This window comes from Vidua chalybeata, chromosome 3 (assembly GCF_026979565.1).
Source record: "Vidua chalybeata isolate OUT-0048 chromosome 3, bVidCha1 merged haplotype, whole genome shotgun sequence".
Lineage (NCBI taxonomy): Eukaryota > Metazoa > Chordata > Aves > Passeriformes > Viduidae > Vidua > Vidua chalybeata.
The window spans coordinates 24613163-24638467 of NC_071532.1; the positions used below are offsets into that span (position 1 = coordinate 24613163).

The 25305-nt window shown below is 37.3% G+C and overlaps 1 protein-coding gene across 12 annotated transcripts in view; it reads left to right on the forward strand.

Annotated features, from left to right (window-relative positions):
- USH2A (usherin) overlaps positions 1-25305 on the forward strand; it is a 374435-nt gene that overhangs the window by 236983 nt on the left and 112147 nt on the right. For all 12 annotated transcript variants that reach the window (XR_008429695.1, XR_008429696.1, XM_053936908.1 and 9 more), the window contains 5 exons: positions 6196-6824; positions 16858-17192; positions 20265-20387; positions 22972-23135; positions 25074-25283. Coding sequence is in view for 10 of the 12 variants with exons in the window: in XM_053936908.1 (XP_053792883.1) it covers positions 6196-6824; positions 16858-17192; positions 20265-20387; positions 22972-23135; positions 25074-25283 (1461 nt within the window). In the remaining 2 variants the exon portion in view is untranslated. The remainder of the gene's footprint in view (positions 1-6195; positions 6825-16857; positions 17193-20264; positions 20388-22971; positions 23136-25073; positions 25284-25305) is intronic.

Below are 25305 nucleotides of genomic sequence, written 5' to 3' on the forward strand. Positions count from 1 at the left end.
GGCAGAAAATATATGCATGTGTGTATCTGTGTGCACATACACTTGACAGCAATAGGTGTGAATCAACACATCCGCTTTTAAAGTCAGTAGAGTTCCAGTAAAACAAGCTGATGATTTCACAGTATATCTGTGTTTTATATTTTATTTATGATAAATATGTGGTAAAATAGGAGGATATTGGGAATAATTAAGGGAAGATTAGCAAATGCTGCCATAAAGATATTTTGTATCTGACAATGGAAGTTCTTAATATACAGATTAGGAGGTTTGGAGTATTTTTTAGTGCAAGAAAAAATGCAGTAAAGAATTCTCTAATACTTCAGTTTACATGATTGTGACACTAGTAACTGATTCCATGTATTTTTAAAAGTGTAACCTGCCCATGCCAGATAACAAAAGTATAGATAACTATGAATATTTTAAAACCTGCTAAACATGCATTAATAAAATATGTTTGTTCCAGTGATCTTGGTAAGTATAGCATCAGACTATTTACTGCCAGAATATCTACAGATAGAAACAATTGATGAAATTTCTGAATTAGAACTTGCTTTCAGTAACATGAATGTAAATTTCAGATAGCTCTCTTGCAAGCAGTTGTAAAGACCACTGAACTTGAGAGGTCAGTATGTAACATTGAACTGAGAGCAGAATCTCATACATTGTATTCAGAAGTAAAACTAAATCTTCTAGTTATAGTAAAGGAGATACAAGTTAGGTTTTCCCTTTAGCTACAGGGAACCTTTGAGCTGTCTGGGATTTGCAAAGACATTGATTATAGTTACCTGTAAGCCTGCCCCAATGGCAGCTTCTGGGTTCCTATGATGTAGATTTAGGACTGCAAAATAATATTGTCTGATAGCAATCCACACGGTGTAATTTCTGTTCAGAGGGATATCTCCCAAATGAGAAAGGTGCTTTTTCTAGTGCTTGAGAAAATATACCATGACTTGGACAAGTTCTAAGATAGCAGAATTTCTACTTTAAAGAAAAGCTTCCTGTTACTTGATTAGCTTTTGAACACCCCAGAACCTGTCTGCAGCCCAGTGAGTTGCATACAGCAGAACATCTCCATCACCAGCATATTCTCTGCCATGGCTACATTTTGATTCTGTGGGTCAGCGTCCAACTCCAGTATGGAGAGCACTTACTAAAGCCCTGTTAAAAGTTCCTGGCTTGCACTAGCTGGAAAAGAAGATTTTGCAAGTTATCTAGCAGGTAGTCCAATTTTTTATTTTTTATTTCTTACATAAGTGACTTTAAGTCCATCTCTTTTATACATAATGAACTTACAGGCCAGCCCAATGTTTCTTCACAGTAAGTAAGGGCAAAAGCACACAGTAGTCACTGGAAATCATTACATATTGAAGTTGCTGGAGATAAAAAAGCAATTTAAAATTAAAAAAAAAAAGAGAACTCCTGCAGTGTATCAGCCGAGCTGCTTCTTGTCAAATCAGGGAAGCATTATTCCTGTCATAGGGAGTGCTGTGGTGTGCTCCTCTGGCATGCTTTGGTTCCAGGATAAAAAGCCTCAGTTTGTGGGAAGATCTCATCACAGTTTAAACTTCCTCATATGGGGAAGAGGAGGGTCAGGCACTGATCTCTTCTCTGTGGTGACAGTGGCAGGACCTGAGGGAATGGCCTGAAGTTGTGTCAGGGGAGGTTTAGGTTGGGTATTAGAATAAAGTTCTTCTCTCAAAGGGTGCTTGGACACAGGAACAGGCTCCCCAGGGTAGTGTTCACAGCCCAAGGTTGACAGAGTTCAGGAAGTGTTTGGACACCACTTTCAGGCACATGGTGTGACTCCTGGGAATATCCTGTGCAGAGTCAGGAGTTGTGCTTTGATGATCCTGATGGGTCCCTTCCAGCTCAAGATTGGTGATTATGATTCTGTGATTCTCCTAAATCTTCCTGACGTAGACAATGAAGATAGGTAGTGCAGAACAAGAGGGTAAATAATGCAGTTTGCCACATTTGGAAGCTCTTGCTTTCTCTGCTTATGACATCTGTTGTCTGAGAAGACAGCTCTCCTACTTTAGCTGTGTAATTTAGGTCCATATAATTGAGGCATATAAACTAATCCATAAATAGTTGATGTGAATGTATTCACATGAGCTCAAGAAAGAAAAATGGAAATGGAAGCAAGAGAAGACAAAACGTGGTGAGGTGACAAAGGAAAGAGAAATAATCTGAAATACTTGACAGGACGAATAGCAAAAGGACAGAACAAATTAAGCTGATGTAGTAGTGGGACATGTGATAAGATGATCATATGATATATAGTGCAAACTCCCCATGCATGCCTACAGATTAGGAATAAGAACTTTATTGACTGGTAGAACTGAAGTTCTGGAACCAATGTACATTTGGAGCAGTAGAGGGCAACAAGTCTTAATACTCTGAAGACAGCTCTTAATACATATTTGAAGGGGTTCATATGGATTGCATGATATTGCATGAACAGCTTAACGACTTTTGAGCTTTGTGATCTCATGTGATAAAAGATTCCTGTGGTCCCTTATGCCCAGAGCTACACAATTTGGGTTTGCTGCTGGGTACAGTCAGCAGTACATGAAAGACACCACATTCTGTTAATACATATAATTTCATTGTCCATGTTTCTAAAAAGAGTAAATGATTAAAGAGTAAAAGGCACAGAATTTTTATTCTGCTTAGTGAGAGAGTTTGCCTGCAAATCAGGTATTTCTCATTAGCTTTAAAGGGCATCAGTTCAGGTACATGTCTTAGTATATTAAATGTAAATGTAGGTTCCTCCCAAAAAATACAACATGAGAGTATAACTCATTGCTTTCCAAGTCTCACAGTAAATAAACAAATGTATTGTTTTAGTCAGGGAATTAAAAAATATTAATGACAGTTTTGTGCCTTTATTTTAAATCAAGTCTGAACTTTTGAAGTAGATGAGCGAAGTAGTCTACCATAAAAGATAATTTAATTTGCCAAAATGAAACTACCTTCTAGTATTAATACTGTAATGAAATGATTTGAAATATGAACTTAGAATCTTAAGGACAAAGATGCCCATCGTTCCATCTTCAGTAGTTACTTCTATAAACAATTTCATCCATGTAAAAAGCTTTATGATTTTATTTTCATCATTGACAGGCTGAGCTGTGTAGCTGTCATACTTTGCAGTCTTCCCTCCAGTGACAACCACACTGACAACATGTTATACTCCACATTGATTTTACAGTTAAGGAGCTGATTGTGATATATAGGGATTTTAAGAATTCAGCTGAGAGGATGACTTTTGCCTTTTATCATTCCATTAAAATTTTATAACCATCTTTTTCATGTCATTTCATCCATGAATTCTTACTTTAGAAAGTGATAGCTACTGCTGCGAGCATAACTTTTTTCATGTTCAGAGCTTTTTATTGTATTAGCAAACTATCCCAATTATAGTTAATACTCATGTTTTACATAATTGTGGTGACCCTTTCAACCAAGCAGTATGGTGCTAGTTGATTTGTACATAGAATTAGATGATTCTGCTTGCCATTTAAAAAGAAGCTGCACTGAATGAGAGTTGGGGACCAGGATTTAATGCTTTCTCATCCAGTGGGGCCAATTAAGCATCTCTCAAACGTCTTGTTTGAACTCAGAAAGTCTTAAAAGTCTCTCTTTTAAAAGGGCAGTAGGGAATGTGTGGGTAGGTATGCTAGCTACCAAAATACGCTTTTTTGAGGGGAAGGGGAGGGACTAGGGGGACCCAAAGCTGAAGTTTGACAGCTCCTCCTGTACATTACAGATTGTCCTTAAGGAATAAGTCTGAACTCGGGGGGTGTTGAAGCTCAGGTTCAGCTAATTACCATGGATGTTTCACCTGTAATGCCTGCAACTTATTCAGTAGGAGTATAAAGGCTTAGCTGTTCCCTTACAGCAAACTGCTTGAATATTTGGGGGCTTTTCTATTGTGTTTTTTTTTTCTCCCTTCTGTAGATGCCCACAGTGCAATAGCTTATGAGCTATAATTAGATGAAATGCACATTTGTAGTTCAGTGGTAAATATTGTATTTCATCTCCTTTCCCCCACTAAACTAGAATTTGCAGCAACTGATTTTCAAGGTCTTTAATTCCAAAGCAAATTCTTCTCCTTCCCTTCCACCTCAGAAAAAAAAATTCAGTTTACAGAATATAAATATAAATTTAATTCAGATTTACACCTCCAATTCTCCATCTTTCAGGGAGGTCTAAATAACGGACCAAATTTTGTTCCAACTTACGACCTAATTGATTTTACCCAAGAGTACATGCAAATAGAATTTAATTACTCTTTACAACGGATCATCTTTTGTACTTGCAAATTCAGAGATCTAAATTAATCCTAGTGTGCACAAGCATTAAATACAGAACTCCATCCTTATTATCACTGTGAGTAGAGCAGGATATGTGATACAGCTGATTTATGGACTTGCTTTGTGATGCATCATATAATGAAAGAAAAAACACTGTTATTTTTCAAATTCAAAAGCAAAAAAAAAAAAAAAAAGCTTGCTATCCCAATTTTACATCACTGTTTTCACAGACATCACTGGAATAATTCTGATGTACCTCTCTTTGTATGTGAGAGGAGAACAGGGACTTCTGACTGCTTCAGCTGTTACTCTAAAATATAGAAGGAGCAATTCATTGTGCTGGATTTATTTGATTCCTTCCCCCATTCCCCTCGCTTTTCCCTTAAAATTTATCAGGAATTATTTAACTTCTGGTGAAGTAAATGATTCTTCCTATAATGTTCCTTCTGGTTTGGACACCAGGAATTAAATAATAGTGTTGTTGACTACAACGGAATTCAGCATATTCTATGTCACCTCCCCTGAAATCTTGGCACACCCACAGTCACTAATGAATTTTAAATTTTTGAACCCTTATAATTCTAAATGTAGGTCCCCTCTTCTTCCTCTCCTCCTGCAAATCCCCAAATCTAAAGCTATTTTAAACAATTACTAAATCCAAGTATATATTTTTAAAGATTTCAATAAAATGTAATGTTCACAGAAAAATCTCATAAATGTCAAAATTGCTATGGGCAGAATAGGGGAGAGTATAGTATTTTCTTGATTTGCTGTAGCAATTTATAGATTTTAGGATGTGGTTTATAAGAATGCTAAATGTTCTGGAATTACAGCTGTTACTGATCAGTGATTGAGCCAGATTTGTGTTATTGCACCATGTTCATGCTTGTACCTAGAGAGCAGTAAAGCCTCAATATAATAAAAAGCACCTGCATTTTAAATGAAATTTCAATTGAAAAACTTAACAGCCCTTCAAATTGCAGAATTTAACGCAGCCCAGTAAAGCTTAAATAACACTTTGCCTCCACAGGCTGAGGGTTTTGCATTCAAGGTGACTTGATTGTGTCGCATGGTGAAATTATTTACAATTAAGGAATTTCTCTGGAGGGCTGCAGAGTATTTGCTGTTCCACAACACCTATGCAGGCATATGGTCGGTCTTTTTCAGTATTCATGGAAGCTCCTGAACCTTTATGATAATTGAATCAGTTAGAGTGCTGAGTGGAGCAAGCATAAAACCTGTTAACCTAAAGGTCAGATCTGTGCATTGTTTATTTATCAGTAGGTGAAAGAGCTAAATCGGCAGCTTCTGTCACAGTCGAAGTAAAAAATCACCTATAATATTAACAGGGAGTAGATAAATTGCAAAAAAAGGATTAGAATTATAAACAGAATGAAGTAAAATATTGAATATATAATGAGAGATGCAGTAGAGACTTGCTGAGCTGTACACAGCATTGTTATGTCTGTGCTGTTGGTTGCAATTAGTATCTAGCGCTCTAGAAAAACATCCCCAAAAGCTAGAACTGCAGGCCTATAGTAATACTGAGCCATACACTTTCTCCTCATGCAAACAGCATTGATAGGGCACTTCTGAGACACAGGAGGAAAAAAGGATGCAGAAGAGGAGGGAGGAGGGTTGGGACTAGGGAAGGTGAGCAGCTTTCCTTTGAGAAGAGAGCCATATTCATCCCCTGAATGTCTGGACATACATTTTCCAAAGAAACAGGCTGTTTAGTAGATCTGAGCTCCTTTTCTGATTTTTGAGCCTCATTTGGTGAGTACGTCTTGCTGATACTGATTTTAAAAATCACAAATTGTTAGTAATTTCTCTTTCCTTTTTTTTTTTTTTTTTTTTTTTTTTAATTTTATTACAGAGCCTGGACCTTTAGATCCACCACTTCTATTGGATGTTACAGCAAGGGCAGCGAGCATCACCTGGCAGCATCCTTTAAAGCCAAATGGCATTATCACACATTATAATATTTACCAAAATGGCCAACTGCATGCTACAGTGCCAGGAACTACATCCAACTGCACTGTAGAAGACTTGAATCCTTACACTGTCTATGTGTTTCACGTAGAAGGATGCACTTCTAAAGGGTGCTCTCTTTCACCCACAACCCCAGAAATACAGACTCTTCCAGATGCCCCTGAGGATATTCCTGCTCCAGAACTCTATTCTGATACTCCAACTTCTGTGGTCATATCCTGGCAACCACCTGCTCGCCCAAATGGTTTGGTGGAAAACCTTACAATAGAGAGGAGGGTGAAAGGAACAGACCAAATCTCAACTGTGGCACATCTCCCCTTTGGTCAGTCCATGAGCTACATTGACCAGAGCACTGCTCTGAGTCCTTGGCAGAAATTTGAGTACAGAGTGCTGATGAGCACCCTGCATGGGAGCACGAACAGCAGTGCCTGGGCAGAAGTTACCACCAGGCCTTCAAGACCTGCCGGTGTTCAGCCACCTGACGCTGAAGCATTGGGACCCTATTCAGTCAAGGTAGGAATAACTCCCATTGCCTCATGGCTTTAATGTGTTTTCCTTGTAGCAACTGTGTATTTAAGAGAGACATCTACTGGCTGAGCCAACAGGCTTCATTGCTGCAGGGGTAGTTGAATAATTAGTGTCTGTGCTTTGACTCAAAAGCATTAGACTCCTTTCCACTTTTTTTTTTTTTTTACACCAGCCCCTGGCATTATATTCCAGTTCATCTTCTTCCTTGCACACCTGATGTATTTTCAATATTAAACTTAAAATATTACTTTTAACTCCCTAATCAGATCAGAAAATTGCCTACTACCTTCTCCAAAATTTCAAGACTTCATTAAAATGCTTAGAAGTATTTTTTTTTTCTGTAATTAAGTCATCTGTATAATTATCAGATTTTTTTTTAATGGCTAATGAAGAAAAAATAGCATTTTTGCTCTCCTGATTTACGAAAGACGAGTCTTACAGGACTACATAGGAAGTTTTCAATTATTCACATCGTTCTGTTGGGAATGAACTCTAGAGGACAGGATAACTACCATTGTTTTGGCTTGCATACAAACTTCATTCAAGGGAAATTAGTGTAACCAAACAAGAGGGATTTTTGTAGCTTAGAAGCCTCTTTTGTGTAAATACACACATGCTTCCATGGATTCAGTCTTGTACTAATGCCAAAAGTATTGGTACAGTAGCTTGCTCACCAGAGCACAAAACAAAGGACATTTGCATAAGATTGAAGTTCATCTGTTAGATTTATTATTTTCTGGTATACATTGTATTTTCAAAAGGTAAACACAGTGGTGTTACCAATGCAATCGGAATAGTTTGAGGGTATGAATTTCAGCAGTAAACCAATGCTGATATTTTTTCTTTGTTCAAACATAATTTTAAACTATAAAAAATGCTATTCACTATTAGACAAAAAAATCCTGAGCTTATGAAATTATGTTTTAATGTCTAAGGAATTGCATGTTACCTCTGTGTTAATTGCAAATCAGTTCAATATGAGTACAATGGTTACTGTAAGAATTAATAACGATCGACCACTAGTAATTATGATGAATTGCCAGACTGCTTATTGAAGATTTGGGCAATCTACTTCCAGGACTCTGCCCTCTGTACTTCTGTAGATATATCTTAATATTCCCCACAATTTATAGTAAAGCATTTTTCATGGATTTGCCAGAAGCTGCAATGCTGAGTAAATAGTAGCTCTAGTTCTATCGCATGTTTCCCCATATGTCCATGTTTCACTGTGTGAGCGTTTTCGTGTTGGCTTCAACTCTGAGCACAAAGACTCACTGCAACCTTTGAAGCTCCAGTTAATGTGGTAAGACCGTAATAATTTTATATCTTACCCCTGTTTTTTTTTCTCCAAGTGCATTCAACACTCAATCCTAGTTTTAAAAGCCTGCGGGTTATCAGAGACTGTCATTCTTTACTGGATATCTTTTCCAAGATCAGACACATGTGTACAGTTGTAATTTTATTGTATTTTTCTCAACTCCAAGATTAAGTAAGCTACCAATACTGAAAGTTAGTTGAGTCATTTATTTCTTCTGAAAGCTGAATTCAGGCAATACAGTTTTCACTCTGTAATAATTAAATTTCAATACAGCATTGTTTTTAAAATTTGTTTTCCCTTTCTTACTGAAAAGTTCAGATGCTTATTTTCCTTCTTCTTCCCCAGCCTGTCATTAATATTCAAAACTCTTTAAAGCCCTTTAATGTCCAAACTGTATGAACTCCTCTATGAATGGTGGTCAAATTTAGTGTCACTGCTGCTCGTGTAGTCTTGGACTTGTGTTTTTCACCTGGAAACACGTATTTTTTGGATCTGTTAGGATCAATTTTTGTCAAAGATGCTGATGCCTTGATGTTTTTATTTCCATGAATCGGTTTTACTGTCAGTTTTCATTAATTTTAAATATTTAAGTTAAAATGCTCAAAATAGTTTAAGGTGGCAGTATTGAATTGAGAAAAGTGACTTACATATATGTCTCTCCAAATATATTCACTCCTGAGTGTCTCTTCTGCTAAATTCTCTGTTACTGTACAGAGCATTGGTTCTTTGCTGATATCGACACAAATTCTTGTATTTATCAAGTATTTTAATTTACTTAATGTTGTTCCATTTTATATTCATCATAAGTGATAGAAAGTCAGGAACACTTGTTGCGGTTTCTGTGCAGAGTATCCTATGGATGAGATATTACTTCAGTTCTGATTTCTAAGATTCTAAGACTTCATAAAAATCTCAAAATTTCTCTCACTTGTCCAGGTGAGCAAGACATTTATTTAATTTTTAAGCATTTACTATTCTAATAATAAATTCTTTCTTCTCTTTAAAAAATTGAAACAAAGCTGTAGTTGCAGAAGAGCTCATTGCACTTCATCACCGACAAGATAATAGACAAGACTTGCTGCACCCAGCAGTTTTCTCGCCTTCTGCTTGTTTGCAGATGGGAGCACCAGAGGAAGCGACTGGGATTTCATCTTACTTGTCGGTCTTCTTACAGATCTGTCAAATGGATTAGCTTGCTAGAGGTGGTGTTGTTTCCTTCCCTGCATTTTTATGGCAAATTCATGTCAGAGTAGGAGGGCTTGGAGAGCACTCAGGGCTTCACTGTGTCCCTGAGGCAGTCTTGTGTGAATGCTGTGTACTGGGAGAGTACAAGAAGAACAAGGGAGCACCTGTTCACAAGATGTTTGGGGATTTTGCCCAAATTCTCTAGAACTAGAGTGGAGATCTGTGAACCCATTGTGTCCCTTCATCCCAGAAATTGCTAGTTGCCCAGACAGAACAACTGTGCAGTATTCTGCAAAGATTTCCTCTTAGTGGTTGAAATGTTTTCCTGTGTGAAAATAGGATGGATTTCATATGGAATTACTTTACACTGGTGCCCCTAAGAGTCCTAGAAAGGCTTACTTTCCCTCCTGAGTAGCTCAAGCCCAGCACAACTGTAGTACATGTATCACCTATGTAGTGTTCAAATGAAATTTGTGGAGTCCTTGGTGCTGTACAGTGCTCTTACCTCAGTGTCTGCAATAGCAACTCTTAAGCACAGTGTGGAAAACAAGGCATCTCTTTGGGAAGGAGATTTTAATTACCTCTCGCCCTAGAGAGAGCTGGTTAGAGCAGGTTAGAGCAGGAGGTATTGGAAAGGCGCTGTGGGAAAGATTAGCAAGAGGCTCCTTTACCAAGCCACAGTAGCAAATCAATAGAGGCTTTCAGCTGTCAGTGCAACCAATCCCTAAACCATGAGTGCAAATATTTATTACTACTGAAAACAGAGAGAATTTACAAAACAAGAGAAATATATTTCCATTCCTTTATTTAGTCATTGAATCAATAGAAATTATTTGAGGATGTGAAGAATTCAAAGTGCTCCAGGATAGTACTCACTTGAGTGTACAGCTTATTTTCATAGACCAAAGCTTTCACTCTGCAAGGAGGAGAATATCAGCACTGCAGGTCACTCTCAGGATAAACAGTTCTTATATGTGTGTGCTCCTTTAACATTTCATTTTAATCAGAATGCACCAATATCTCTCCATAACATTTAACTTGCTTTCCTTTGAGCAACAGAAAGCATAAAGCTGTCGATAATTTTTGAAGTACCCATTTCTGTGACACCTGCATGATATTTTTTAATATTTGCTGAATTGATAATGTTCATGGTAGCGGAGTATAATGCGCAATAAACTGCTTTTGTGGCTGATTAAATGCCAAAGTGAAGTGGAGGTATTCAGCAACTGCAGAAGCCCTTTATTTAGTATATGCCAATGCCATGAACATTATTCCTGTTACACAAGATTTGCTATACCCTAATGTACAGAAGTAGAAAAGAAATTGTTTCCTTTTCTTGTGAGGGTTGCAATTGCTGTGCTGCTTCAATCTCACACTTCACACTGATATGACATTCGCAAATGTAGCTAGGTTGAGTGGCTTGAGAAAGAGGCTGGTTTACACAGTGAATAATTATTTAATAGAGTTCATTGTGTAGGAAAGGCATTATGTGGCTGGGTACACTGAACTAAATTAACTGTAGTATGCAAATATTCCAACTTTGGCCTTATAACTTTTGGTAGGAGGAATTCCTTTTTGCTGCTGGGGTTCTATCTTGAGGATTCTGGCCTGGAAAAGGCAGCTGTAGTCTTAATTATTGGCTTAACCAGAGACTTGCTGCCTTATGTTGCCTGTATTGCTCCCCCTCACTGATGACTGCCACCAACTGGACCACTGATAGATAAAAAGCTGCAGCCATTTCCAATCATCCTTAATTTAACTTTTTTTTCTAAAGATAGAAGCTGGCATGAGTTGTGCATAATCCTGATGTTTCTCTCCAGGGGAAACAATTTTTTTTTTTCTTTTTAGTGTTTATAAAGAGTTTATAAGGGAATGGTTTCCTCCTAGTTGGATGGAATAAATACCTCATTGACATATAGTTCTTGTGCTGTGCTATTCCTTCATGATAACATCATTTAAAGAAACTTCCTGCAATTTGATCAGATACAAAATGAGAAAAATAAGAATTATTATTACTTCTCTCTTAATATATGTTATATATGTTGCAAGTGAGGAATGCAGGGCTGTGGTGATTCTGTGGCACCTAATTGCTATTCTAATTTCTTTTTTTTGTTTGTATTGCATATTGATTCAATAATGTCATTGATTTTCCATGGATTGATTATTTTTCTGAAGTATTTCCTCATGAGTTCTCTGACTGAGGAAGGGTTATAGGCTTTTTAATGCAATTGTCATTCATTTTTGTTGTTACCCACAGAGATGACAGTGTCTTACTTTGCTGTTCATCTGCCATTCTGTTTTTTGTATAGAAGAAACTGAAGCAGAGAAAGTTGCTATTCTGCCCTCCAGATTGAACAATGTCATTAGTTTGCTGTCACAGTATTGTCAAAAGTTGCCATCTGTACTCTTTCAGTGCAGTAGATTACCATTTATTGCAATAGTGATAAACATTTCTGGTTGCCATTTCTCAGATTTCACTACTAAATTGGATATGAAAGTGAGCAAACACAAATAAACAAGTCTCTATTTTTATGGTTGTCTTCTGTTCTTCATTAGCCCAGAAGCTGGATAGCGGACTGCTAAATGCCTGTTGTTCTGTAAATAGGCTGGGATTAAAATACACAGGAGAAAGATTTCAGCTGTAAGGAACAGATATCACTGACACATTTAAAGCAACATAGTCTGTAGTTACAGTTTGAGTATCGTGCATGACAAAGAATTTATCCATTTTCCATTTCCCACAGAATTAGTTATGGGCACATGTTATGGACCTGGTGTTTTTTGTCTCACACATTAATGTTTGCTGTCTTGGGAAGTTGATTCTGATTTCAGAATGCAGGGTGCAGTGCTAATTACTCCAAGGTCACTGAAGTCAGTGCTAACAGTGAGGTGATCCTTCAGTGTTCCTCCTCTGCAGGTCACTGTGTGGCAGAGAATAAGTCTGTGAAGACCCTTCCTCTGTTCCAGGTTAAAACTCTCTTGTGCTGTTTCATTCTCCAAACACTTCAGTCTGCAGTTACCCCAGAACATAATTTTGAGAGTAGAAACAACCCTGATTCCTAAGCTGTGTCTGCTAAAGGGAGATGCAGCACACCCAGGTAACAGCTTCATGCTGGGAAAGGGAAAAAAAAGGGCTTGAACTTTGTTCACCAGTCTTCCAGTTTTATGCAGGTATGCCTGGTGCATGAGGGAAATTGTTTAGGAGCGATCAATCCTTGTGTGAAGATTGCCTTGTAATGCTGCTAAGGTCAGGGAGACCTTGGTTCATTTGACACATAAGTGCTGCTTGAGTGACTTAGGATATTCCAACACCCATAGGAACAACCTTAACTTGCACACTAGTGGTTTTCTACATGTTAGGACTGTGATTTCTTGCACAGCTTGCTCATTTGATATAGATTATGCAGTGGGGTTTCATCAGCATCATCCCTTTGCCTTTGATAAAGTTGAAATTCTCTGATGTTGGTGTTTAGGATCATAAATGTTCTTTTGTTTTTCCCACCACTCAAGCCAAGTCCTAGGAGTTTTTGTAGTAGTAATCTGTTACTGCAAACTTGATCATGCTGTTCTTCTGTGGTAGTCCTTGCTGAAGCTGAGTGTAACTCATGCGCGAAGTTTATGAGCAGAGCTATCAGTGACCTTTCTCAGAATTTGCATTTCCAGGATGATCCTGGCTCTTGATTGAAGCCACAATAATTTCTGTTAAGACAGATGAGAATTTGGAGGAAATTCTTCTCCCAACTATTCCATGGGAGCTGGGATGTTGTCAGAGGACTAGTCCAGTGGCTGGAATGCAGAATTAGGGTAGCAGGTCTTTGTTTGGAGTTTTGCTTCTTTCTGATACGTGATTTAGTCTGGGATTAAGTCTTTCTATCTCTAAAACTGGAATAATAATATTTGCATTTTGAGACTTACAATGTGCTTTGAGACCAACAGTGAAAAGCTCTCAGTAGTGTATTTATTACATTCTGTTTGTAGAGGTTACAAGCAGTATCTAGGAGAAATGAGAATAAAATGAAGCCAAACACACTGATTTGAAAGCAAACTGTTGAAGCCAGGCCTGAATAGTAAAATAGCTTACATGGGCCAATGCCTCTCCTCAGATAGTTCGGAATTAAGTTGCAGGGTTCCAACTGCTGTCAAAAAAGGAAAAAAAATTCCAAGGTTATAACTGTTTAATGGGGGGAAAATGGCTAATTTCTGTCTCTTTAAATTTTGTGGTGGAGAAAATAAGGTCCTTTGATCTTTAAATGAAAGCTTCCAGAGTCATTACATTGAATCAGTTAATCTCTCCCAGTAGTTACCTTATTCTCTCTTCCTCATGGGCATCCTCTTTCATGGTCTCACTGCTGAGCTTCAAATCAATGAACAAACTGCTACTGCTTCCAACAGAGCCTGTCTAGTGAGCTTTCCTGCTTTCATGCATTGCCAAGCTCTTACCTCAAACCTTGGCATGTCCAAGAGGAGAAGAGGTCCAGTAGTGCCACGTGTGTGCTAACCAGGCTGGCTCCATCATCTTCATTTATGGGTCAGGCAGTCCCTTGCCTCTTGACAAAAGATGTTTGTGAGGGATTGCAAGTCCTGTCATTCCCAGGTGACACAGGAAATTCTAAGCAGCTCAAGTGACACAGAAGGGTTAGGGAGTATCCTTGGTCATTCCACTACTTTGTTAAAAAATTATTAACCAGAGCAACAACAGGTCTTCATATCTTTGTGTGGGATATCCATACCCAGACAAAAATAAGTGTATGCTGCTGGCCGAATATACTTTGTTCAGGGTGGTTTTTATTTCCCTCAGGGAAAAAAAACATTAAAATTTAAAGAAATTTCCCAGTGTAAGCCCCACAAAGCATATCTGCTACTTACAGTATGAGCTATTGTACCAGTGAGAGCACAAAAAATGCTGTGAAGTAGCACCTGGGAGTTTTTGAAGGTGTTACCAGCTAGGGCACACATTATGTGAAACTCAGGAGCTGAGATTATGGAGCAGCCTCTGTTCTCCTGTCATTAAACTGTCCCTTTATGTGAAGGGGTTACAGGGCATGGTGAATGTTGCACAAGTTGTGTTAGGGTAATTTTGTAGGTTTAGATATAAAAGTTAGGCATCAAAAATGAAATGTGATTATAAAATAACTCATCCTCTCTTCCAGGAAATAATTTTTGGTACAAAGTGAATGTTTTGAGACAATTTTGTCTTCTGGGAGGGTAGTACCAGGTATTTTCCAAAGTATTTGGCATACAGTTATTTTTTTTTTGAGTCACCTAGCATTAAGCAACAAGAAGGCTTTTTTCACCAATAATGACAGATTTTCTTTATTAATATTCAGGTAAAAGACCTTAAATACTTTACCTTCACTGAGCCAGAATTTCAGGATAGGTACTTCATCCATGCATATCCAAGAATTGTACAGCCTGTGTTCCAGTTTCTGACTGTGTATCACTTACTTTTCTTTGCATTTACTTCATTTGTTTCGACTTGTGTCCCTTGCCTCTTGCTCCATTCCTGGGGTGAGAGGCTGAAAAGGTATTGACTTTTTGTAAATGCTGCTCAGCAATAACAAAAATATCCCTGTGTTACCCACACTGTTTTCAGCACAAATCTGAAACAGCCCCATACTAACCCCATTCTACTATGAAGTTAACTCTTCCCAGCCAAAACCAGCACATACTTGTACTTGAAAACTTTTTCTGTTGTCTGTGCTAATTGTCCATTCTTTTGGTTCCTAAGCTTATCACTAGATCACATGAAATACATCAAAAAGAGAGTTCTGCTCAATGTCTGTGAGAATAGTGCAGAATCAATTCCTACCTTGTGTGAAATTTTGCACTGCTTTATCAGTGGTATTTTCTTTATTTGTTCGAACATGATTTGGGGCCAGAAGCAACAGAAATCTGAATACAGCATTTGATAATTAGCCAGAGCTAAGCCTTTCCTATGTGGGCACCAATAATCTTGGTTTTGCTGTCTTTACTCAAGATCACCCTGTTTCTAATTCTCTGTTTAATAGTATTCCAGAATCTGTTATCAAAATCCTTCAGCTTTCTACAGTACTTTGCTGCCAGCTTTCTTAAAGTCTGATGGCCTAAGAGGTCCTTCTGTACCTAAATTATAACATTTTGTAATCCCATTTTTAAAAAAATAATTTTATAAATCAACCTTCTCTATTTCCAGGGCCCTGTGTAATTGTGCATATGCATTTTTAAAGATAGTTATTTTGAAGACTAAGAGAATTAAGGAAAAAGTTCAAATTAACTGAAACTAAAGTATTGTGGTGTTTCTGTTTAACACTTCAGTATTTTCTTTGTTGCACCTAGGTTTTAGATATATACCTAGGTTTTAGGCATATCTACGTTTTCTCCATTTTTGTGTTCTTTTCTATGTTGGATTCAATCCTTAATTTTCTCATGCCTGGGAGGAAAAGAGACAGCAATTGTTTTAGATGAGTGGGTAAATGGCAAGGAAAACAGTCCCAGAGCAAATCTCGTATGCTTCCTGCACTGGGATTTCTAGGGAAATGAGTATTGATAGATGCTTTTACACTACCTTAATGAAACTTTGAGATTCCTAATAAACGTCAGGTTACATGTCCTCGTTGTGCCAGTCTGAAGGCTCCTCTATCATGGTACCATGGCAAAAAGCCTTAAAAAATAATTTAGAACATTAAAGCACTTTGTAGTGTAATTGTTTGTGTGTGATTCTTCAGTAGAGCTGGTAAGAATAAATATATATGTAAATGTGCTATTGACCCCCTCCCTCAAAAAAACCCTAAAAACTTAAAAAATCTCACCTAACTTCAGTTCAGTAAGAACAAAACTACAGTAAGGGTAGCAGTATGTATATATATAAATACATATGCATGTGTGTATATAAATCTGTAAAAAACATGAATTCTGTATGTAACTTCCAATCTTTTTGCAATCAAGTTTTCTCAGTATGATTTTATAGTTCTTAAAATGGAAAATTGTCCCTGTTCTTTGTCTGATAGTTACCAGTGTAATTTGTTAATTAAAAATAAAAGGGAAAACCTGCCTATTTCATCATATGAAAAGTGCAGAAAAATGTGTTTTCTTATAGAAACTAATGCAGTTACATCTTTTTGAAAACTGTGGAGACACAAAGCAAGATTTGTTTTTATTCTGCCACTCATAGTCAAGCATGCCAGGAAATACACCCTCGGAAAATAAGTGACAGTGATACTTATGATAAGTATTGTACTTCTGCTAATGCATCTGAACATCTCATGGAATTTTGAGTGATGTGGAGTGTTCACATTTTATTGGTAAAGCAAAATAATAGATTTTTCAATGGTTACAACTGTTACTGAGGACCTCACTAAAATTAAAGATTAGATTTCTAACTGATTTCCCTTTAAAAATAAAAGTCTGTTTTAATATAGAAGAACATCTTCAGATCCCGCTTGTGTCCATCTGTATTATGCTGCGTCTGTATTTCTGCAATGTGACTGTAAGAAATCTGTTATTTTAATTTTATTTCTTTTTCCCCTCCTCCTTCAGGTCTCCTGGAAGCCTCCTCTGATTCCGAATGGAGAAATCCTGAACTACGAGATTCGCATGCCTGACCCACGCATTGTCATCACTGGGAACCCTTCATCGAGGCTGAGCCATTTGGTGACCAACCTGGTCCCCTACACCAACTACTCGGTCACGGTGATAGCTTGCACTGGAGGTGATGGCTTTCTAGGAGGCTGCACTGAGAGTTTGCCCACAAGAGTGACCACACCCTCGACAATTCCTGAGAGTGTCAGTCCCCTGTCTGTGACTCCAATCAGTGAATCCTTTATTGCCATCTCTTGGCAACCACCGCTGAGGCCCAATGGTCCCCATCTGAGGTAAGCTGAGACTGAGAGAGCGGTTTGCTTCTCCTTATCTAAATCTGACTCAGAAAATTCTGAGTGATGCAGACTTCATCATGTGATCTCTTAATTTTGGATTTTTTGAAATTCCTCTTTAGGGCTCAGAGACGACTCAGGATTATTCAGGGCAAGTGTGTTGTCTGTGCTGGAAGGCTCTGGGTCTCAGATCAGTGCTGTCTGAAAAACCAGAAGGAGCAAGCACAGGATATTTGCGAAGTCATAAGTGGTTTGGGTTGCAGCATCGGCCACTTTTTGGTGATGAGTTCAGGCAACAAGTTCCACCAATAAAATGACAAGAAAAATAAGAGATCTTTGTAAACATGAGTAATTAACACATCCAATATTCTTGATACTCTGGGTTATACTCTGGGTTATTCCACATGAAGAGAAAGTGACCATTTGGAAGCATGATGACATGAAATAATCTTCAAAATTTAAGTGATGAATAAATTTTAAATGAGACAGTGCATGAGAAAAATGGAAGCTGAAGGGCTAGAAGTGTGAGGGCATAGCCAAAATAGGAAATTCAAGGAAGTGTTGGGTATAGCAGGCTGGGTTTCACCACAGGAGCCAAAGAAAGGAATCTCCTCTGAGATTTGTCTGGAATGATGGGATGGGAATCTTGACTTGAATGTTGAATACTGAGCATGTGTGTGTAGATATACATTAAAGAAATATGGATTTGAGTGCATAAAGATTTATAAAGACAAATATATCTTTATATAGACACAATAAAAAATGTCAAATCTTTCATTCTAGTGCTTTAACGTATCGTGAAACATTGTGCATGGAATTATAGCTCTCTAGTCCATATGTTCTGGTTAGTAGTTCTCTTCTAGGTATATTGACGGGTTCAATAATTATCATGTAATGCTGTTTTAGTTGCGTATGTTATTACAGCACAGTAGCTTGACTTTTTCTTCAGGCTTAATTAGGGCATACTACAACTGGATGAAATTATGATTGCTCTACAGTAAAATTTGAAGTTTCAGAAAAACAGTGTCTGTTATTCTGGGGTTAACAACATGAGCATTTTACCATAGATTATTGAAGTAATTCAGCACGACCTACATCTGCAGATTTCATTTCTTTCATGGTGTGCCATGCTGCCCTCAACAAGAACAACCACTGAAGCAGCTGCTCTGTACAGCATGATGGAACAAGAAGTCTGCAGCAAGCAGAGCAGCAGCAGCAGCTGCCAGTGGGGGTGATTTACACATGATCGCCACTCAGTGTTCAAAAAGATTTGATGTTTTTCAAGACTCGTCTATGAAATATATTGGACAGAATATGCCAGGATGGTTTCCTGTAAAGCTGTAATGATCTGTCTTTGGGTTGACACTGATGAACCACTCATGTGAGAGCTGTTCTTGTTATAAAGTCATCTGATTTTTTTGGACAGAGTCAGAGTTTAATTAGTTTTTGCTATTTAATTTCTGAAGTTATAATCTGAATTTTTACAGTAATTCAGTTTGGCTTCACTAAGTGGCACAATACTTGCTTGTACCTGTTGAGGATTATTCCCTAAACTCAAGGGCAAAAGTTGTGGGAAGTTATGCATGGACTTCCTAGCTGCTGTGGAGCACAGAAAGTGTCAGATCTCTCATAAGAGCATCTCAGTTGATTTCTGGTTTTGAAGCAACACTAAATCACTGTATTTAGTACCTTTTAAATACCTCTTCATTCAGGGTCTCAAATCTGAGATGGTGTTGTCCAACATGTTCTTATCAGACTGGAGATGATCTTAACTTTAAGAACTGTCAAATTACACACAAAGCCATTGGTCAGTGTGATAATTACAACAGAGTGGTGACCCACACCAAGGTATTCTGCAGAACAATTAAACATGGAAAAATTTTCACAAATGTGCATTTAAAATTAGAGTGTTTAAAATCTGCCTGAGTACCCACATCTGTCTAGAATTTAGCAGTAAGCATCTTTCCAGAGTGGGAGGCAGGGGCAAGATGAAATAGAGCAGCTCAGCACTTAAGAGAATCAAGTTATGTATTTAAAGGAATATATATGAATATGACCCTAATTTGCTGGGGTATCAAACTGAAACAATTATTAAAAGAGTAAATTAAACAGTCCTGTGGAATGTAGTAAAGAGTAATAATCCTAAAGATTTTGAACAAATATATCTAATTTTGTTTCCTTTAGAGTGTAGTTTCCTTTGTAATCCCTAGAATGATTAGGAAATGCAAACTATAATATTTTCCCCTTTAGTTTGTGGCACTAAGTGATCTAATTTTTGTTAAATTCCATAAAAGTTTTGTATAAAAGATGATGGAGAGTGTGTGATGCAGCCTGAGTGGAAAGCATGTTTTCCAAATCAGTCTCATGGCTGACCTGAAGAAAGATGGGCTTTGGCTGACCTGCTGTTTGGAACAGAGACAGGAATACTGTTTCAGATACCAATTAAAACCAGGATGAAATAATTTGGTCTTTCAAGCTCCCATCATGAATTTCTACCCAAACACGAAGGTGCCATGCTAAGGTCTACAGATGGCTGGAACAGTTAACTCATTCTGTGCCTGTTTTCTCCTGTAATTTACACTCTGGTTATTTGCAAACACATTAAGTACAAAGGCACACTTAAGCTACTAATAATAGTAGAATGATAATGGCAGTGCTCTTTGTTTCAGTACATTTGCGAGAAAGAGGCATAATCATTTGATGTTCTGGATCAACCTGGGCTTATCACGCAAGTCTGCATAAGACACCGTTACAGGCATTTGGACTTGTTCTTGATAACATTTCCACAAAGTTGAAAATCCATAAATCATTGAATAAACTAGTTTGGTTTTTTTTTTTTTTTAAGTGGAAATGCCTCATTTTCCATTTTCAAAGTAGTGTATATTTTTTTTTTTAGTAATTGAATGTTTTAAATCACAAAACATTAAAAAGAATGTTTATCTCAGGAAGTTTACAGCTGTAAAAACAAAATAATGTGTGGCTTAAAAAAAACCTGGTTGGGTTCTTTTTTTTTTTTTTGTGTAATAACATTAGTTGAGATAATCCTGGTGTTCTGCTTGTCTTTTGTGTTAGATATGAGCTCCTGAGACGTAAAATCCAGCAACCACTTGCATCAAATCCCCCTGAAGATTTAAATCTGTGGCACAATATTTACTCAGGAACTCAGTGGTTTTATGAAGATAAGGGTCTTAGCAGGTGAGATTACAAAAACTATAAAAACAAATGCTGGCATTTTGTATAGTGTATGTTTAATAGTTCAAAGTATTTCTTGTGTCTTTATGTAGTGAACATATTAATTATGTAATGAAATATTTTTTGTCATCATCTTTGGTGTTAATCATTCTAATATGCAGGGATTTATTATTAGTGTGTCATTCTTGACTCATACATTGTTTTGCTTTAAAAAACAAATGAAAATAAAAGTCTCATGAAATTTTAGCATGGATATGCTCATGCAATCAAACCATTTAGATTTATGTGTACAGATGCTGTAAATTTACGTGATGCCAAATTTATAGCACAGGCAGAAAGCATGTTTGAGGGAAACACCTGAAAATTGTTTTCAGCAATGTTTTTTTCACCTGATTTTGTTGTGTTAGCTTTATCACCATTAAATGCAGGGTATTTAGAATGGAGAAATGGAGTGTGTGCTCTGTTCCTCAGTGTGTAACAGACCTGCTGTGTGGGGTAGAGCAAGGCATTTACTCTTGATCAACCTTAGTTTCTACATCTTGAAGTCAAGGCTGTTGCTCCTTAAGAAAAAACACACAAATAAAGAAATTGTAACGGAGGATTCAACATTGATTCTGCATTGGGTTTTTCTAGGTAAAGTCTCAGGAAAACCCTCATGCATGGTTTCAGGGTGTGTGTGTGTTCTGTGTGCTGGTGTGCTTTATGAGAATTCCATGTCAATCACTGACCCTCAAATATCTGTTCTTTCCTTCTACTTCTGTAAAAATTGAGTGAGCAATCCTTCCTAAGCACAATGGGAATCAGGGGAACGTGACCTCTGCTCCTGTCAGAGACACACTGAAGCAAGCTGAGGGCTACTGCCACTTGCTTGCTTCTGCCTACTTGCTGAAAGTCACTGCTCATTTCCATCTGTTGCAATAAGTGCTCACAGAGCTGTTCTTGTATCAATCCTGCCCAAGTGTTTTCATTTCTTACTCTCAGCCATGCTTGAAAGTCTGCATAGAGTTGCCCTTAGTTTTAGCTTTGCATATTTTAGTGCTGCAGCATATTTTTGTGAATGTAGCAGTTATATCAGCAATTCAGAGGTGGCAATACATTCAATTCAGAGGTTCAATTCACTGAGGCAATTCACTGAGACAGAGCCTCAGTGACCGGTCGTTAGGCACCATTTTGGGTTGAATGAGCTGTGGCCAAAAAAGTGTGCCTAACCCTTGGACACACCTTAACACTTCTTCTGGGGAAGGTTCTGCAAACTGCAGCTATGGTTTTGCAGTTAACAGCTCAGGAGTTAGTGGCTGGAGAGAAGATGCTGCAGAGAGACTCAAGCACTCAAGCCTTATTTTTCCCAAAAGAAAATTAATGTATCAGCGTTTGTTTTCATTTGTCATACTTCAAGCATGTTTCAGAATTACTGATCTTGTCAGATGTTTTCTTCATTTCTAACAGGCTACAACAGACTCATTTGATTTTCATTGTTGAAAATATGGATCAAAAAAAACGAATCACAAATTCTCATCAGTAAATTCCAAGACTAGAGTACTTTCTTTTTTCTTTTATTGTATGTGTGCTACAATGTCCAAGAAAGAATTAAATGTCTGCAAGTGACAGAAGAAGCAGAGAGAGAAATAAGATGTGTTTTGTATATTTTCCCTGTTTGTCAATGCTTAGAGTTGGAGCTAGTGAGTTCTCATTAAGTTGCTTTCTTCTCAGTGGGACTGCTAAAGCTTAGCTCTTTCAAAAATCAGGGTGTTTTAGTAAAGCGTTTAGAATAAATAAAAAAAGTAAATATACACTGTGGGTGAGTAATTTTTGTACTAAAATCTCTAAATATTAGGCATTTATTGTACACTTCTTTATTGCATTTGTAGACATTTATCCCATGCAGCTTCAGTGAAAATTTGAACAAGGTGATCCTGAGTTTCTGTCTTTATGCAGTTTTGTGGGAGGCTTTTTATGAGGAAATTAAATCTGAGATTATGAAATCCCACTTAAAGTACATTAATATGCCTTTTGCTATAGGGAAGAAATGATGACATGACAGTCACTTGGTTTAGTAAATACACATGTAATTTTTAATAAATCTTTGTAATTGGAATATGCACAGTTCTGAGGAAAATTATTAAATGAGTTTGAACTCCTAGGTGACTTTTTTGGGGTGTTTTTGTAGTGGAAGAATGCTGACTGTGTGGTGAATCCCTTTTACAAATGAGATACTGCAAGTTAAAATCAATGGGTTTCCCAAAAGATGAAAAAAGCCTCATTTGATTAAATTCTGATCCAAATTTTGGCAGGTTGCCACCCATGTAATTACATATTGAATTGAGCTATAATCTCCCAACACCTCAGAAGCTAAAACTATGAAGAAGTGAAATAATGTGTTTTATTTTTGTTACCATGTTAATCATGCTGAATAATTTCCACAAAATAGATGCCTCTTGTGAAGTCTTCATTGGTGCATCCCATGCAGATGAATTTTTGTGCAGGGGGAGAAGAAACAACAAAACTTTGGCACAGGCAGAAGGTTTACAGCAAATATTTTCTATGTCAGCATTTTTCATTCCATTTAATTATTTTTAAAATGTCTTAGGTACACAACATATGAGTACAAGCTCATAGTGCACAACGAGGTAGGATATACATCAAGTGAAGAAGTGATAGCTACTACATTAGCAGGATTACCCAAGAAGGGAAGTGTCCTTGTTGCACGTGCTGTTAATCACACTGCCGTGGAAGTGGAATGGTCAAAACCAAGTAAGTGTGCTTAGTATTTATTCCAGTAACTAGATGTTAACCTGCCATCACTTACCATGGCCTGCCTTGCTCTCAGAGGAAACATGGTCCTTGCCTTGATTTATAATATACCTAAATGTCCTTGAAAGGAGAGGAAAGAAATAGGAAAAAAAATGTGCACATTTTTCTCTTTCTCAGTCATGTTTGTATTTATTATATGCTCTTTCTGCAGGATGAGAATAGTGAAAATTAAGAAATAGTTAATGCAAACTCGTGAGACATGTATAAAGCAGTACTTCACAAAATCCTGTTGTCTTTGTGGCCTATTTCATCCCTTTGTATAAAAATTTACATCTACATTCCTTCACAATGAGAAGATTCTCTTTCTCTTTCTATATGCTCTGCTCCTTAAAATGAATTTAGCCAATTTCTCTAGTTGGTTTGTTAATACAGCAGAGGGGAATTTCTTCATGACTTAAATTCAAATGATATTGTAAGGACTGGGTGCTGAATTGCAACAAATGTAGTCTCTTTATTTTGTAATTGCATGCCTGAAGTGAGCATGCTTATAAAAACTGACAAATGTAATAGATCTGAAGCAGCTCATTGAAGTTTCATTACCTTGATAATCTAAACCCCTGACCTTCTAGATGTAGGTAATGCAATCTGGTTTTATTTTCATTCATATCTTAGAAATTTCCTCCATATATGTTTGTGAATGTAGAAGCTAAACACCAAGACAAGGCCATTCATTATTTGAAAACCTTATCATATGTTATTACTTCTTATGTTGCAATTAAATGTATTAACTATTTTGTTAGTGTTTCATTCTTTTTTATAATATTAGCTTTCAAATTAGTTTTTTGTTTTCTTTGTGAACTTTGGGAAGTTTCAATATAAGTTGCCTTACTGTCTTTCCCTACTGAAAGTTTCTGACTTCTAAAGATCTAGGCCTTGTATCAGTACCACTTAAAAATAGCATATCATTCTTGATGAAGAGTTTAGATGACAAACCCATATATTATTAAGTCTAAAAAATGCTTTTGGCTTTTATCAGTGTTCTGTCCCAGTGAGCTGAGTCCTGTTCAGTAGCACGGTGTGTCATTTCAGGATTTTTGTGTTAGTGTTTACAGTTTTCATTGTAATTATACTTTTCATCTCGATGCCTAGTGGAAAAGCAGCTGCATTTAGTCAGACCTGAATTTAAACTGTTTGACAAAGGACAGAAAAGATAACAGATGACATGAGTCACTAAAATGGAGAAGACACCTGGAATCTGTGCTTAACCATCAGCTCAGACCAGTGAATATCATTCCCTGTGTAGCCTGAAAACTGTACTGTTTTTTCTGTCTTTCTCTGGGGAAGTTAGTGCTGGGTAAAATACACTTTAGAAAGAAATGTGAGGATGTGGGATTTTTGCGCTGTTATGTATAATGCTTCAGGGTGTATTACAGCTTTAAATGTAGATGATGTGCTCATGCTTGTTCTGAAAAAATAACACATAGCTTCTCACTATACTGTGAATGGGTAAAGCTGAATGTCACTGGAATTTATGGCATAGGCACAGGTCCTTTATTGATGGCTAGAGGAATAACACAGGTTTGGAGTGGGCTCTGGGAAGTGTTATTGGAAGGGAAGCAGCAAAAAGGCCTGCACCCCACTGCTTTCAGTGGGTTTTGTGTATTTGTTTATTCCATTGTCTCATGGGGATGTCTAAAGAAAGAAAGCTTTCTCCAGTGCTGGATAGGATGATGAACCATTAATGATTTTGACAAATTAGGGAGACCAATCTGCGTCACTCCTTAAAAGGGTGAAATTGGAGGCATTTGATGGAATTTTTAAAATAAGAGGTTCTGCATAAAAATTGGTTTACTCTTCACAATGAATGTTGTTGATAAGAATCTTGCTGACTGAAAATTTACCAGTTGATGTCCCAATGTTTTTCCTTTCTTTTCCTAGCACTGCAGGATTTGCAAGGAGATGTTGTTTACTACACCCTCTTCTTGAATTCTACTGATGAGAGGAGATCTCTGAGGGTCCAGGCTGATGTCAACTCTGTAGTCATAGATGATTTGCAGCCCAACACAGAGTATCAGATATTTTCTCAAGTTTTTAATGGAGTCCACAGCATCAACAGCGAAGTTGTGCATGTGACTACCTCAGATGGAGGTTGGTTAGCAGTGAATGCAGC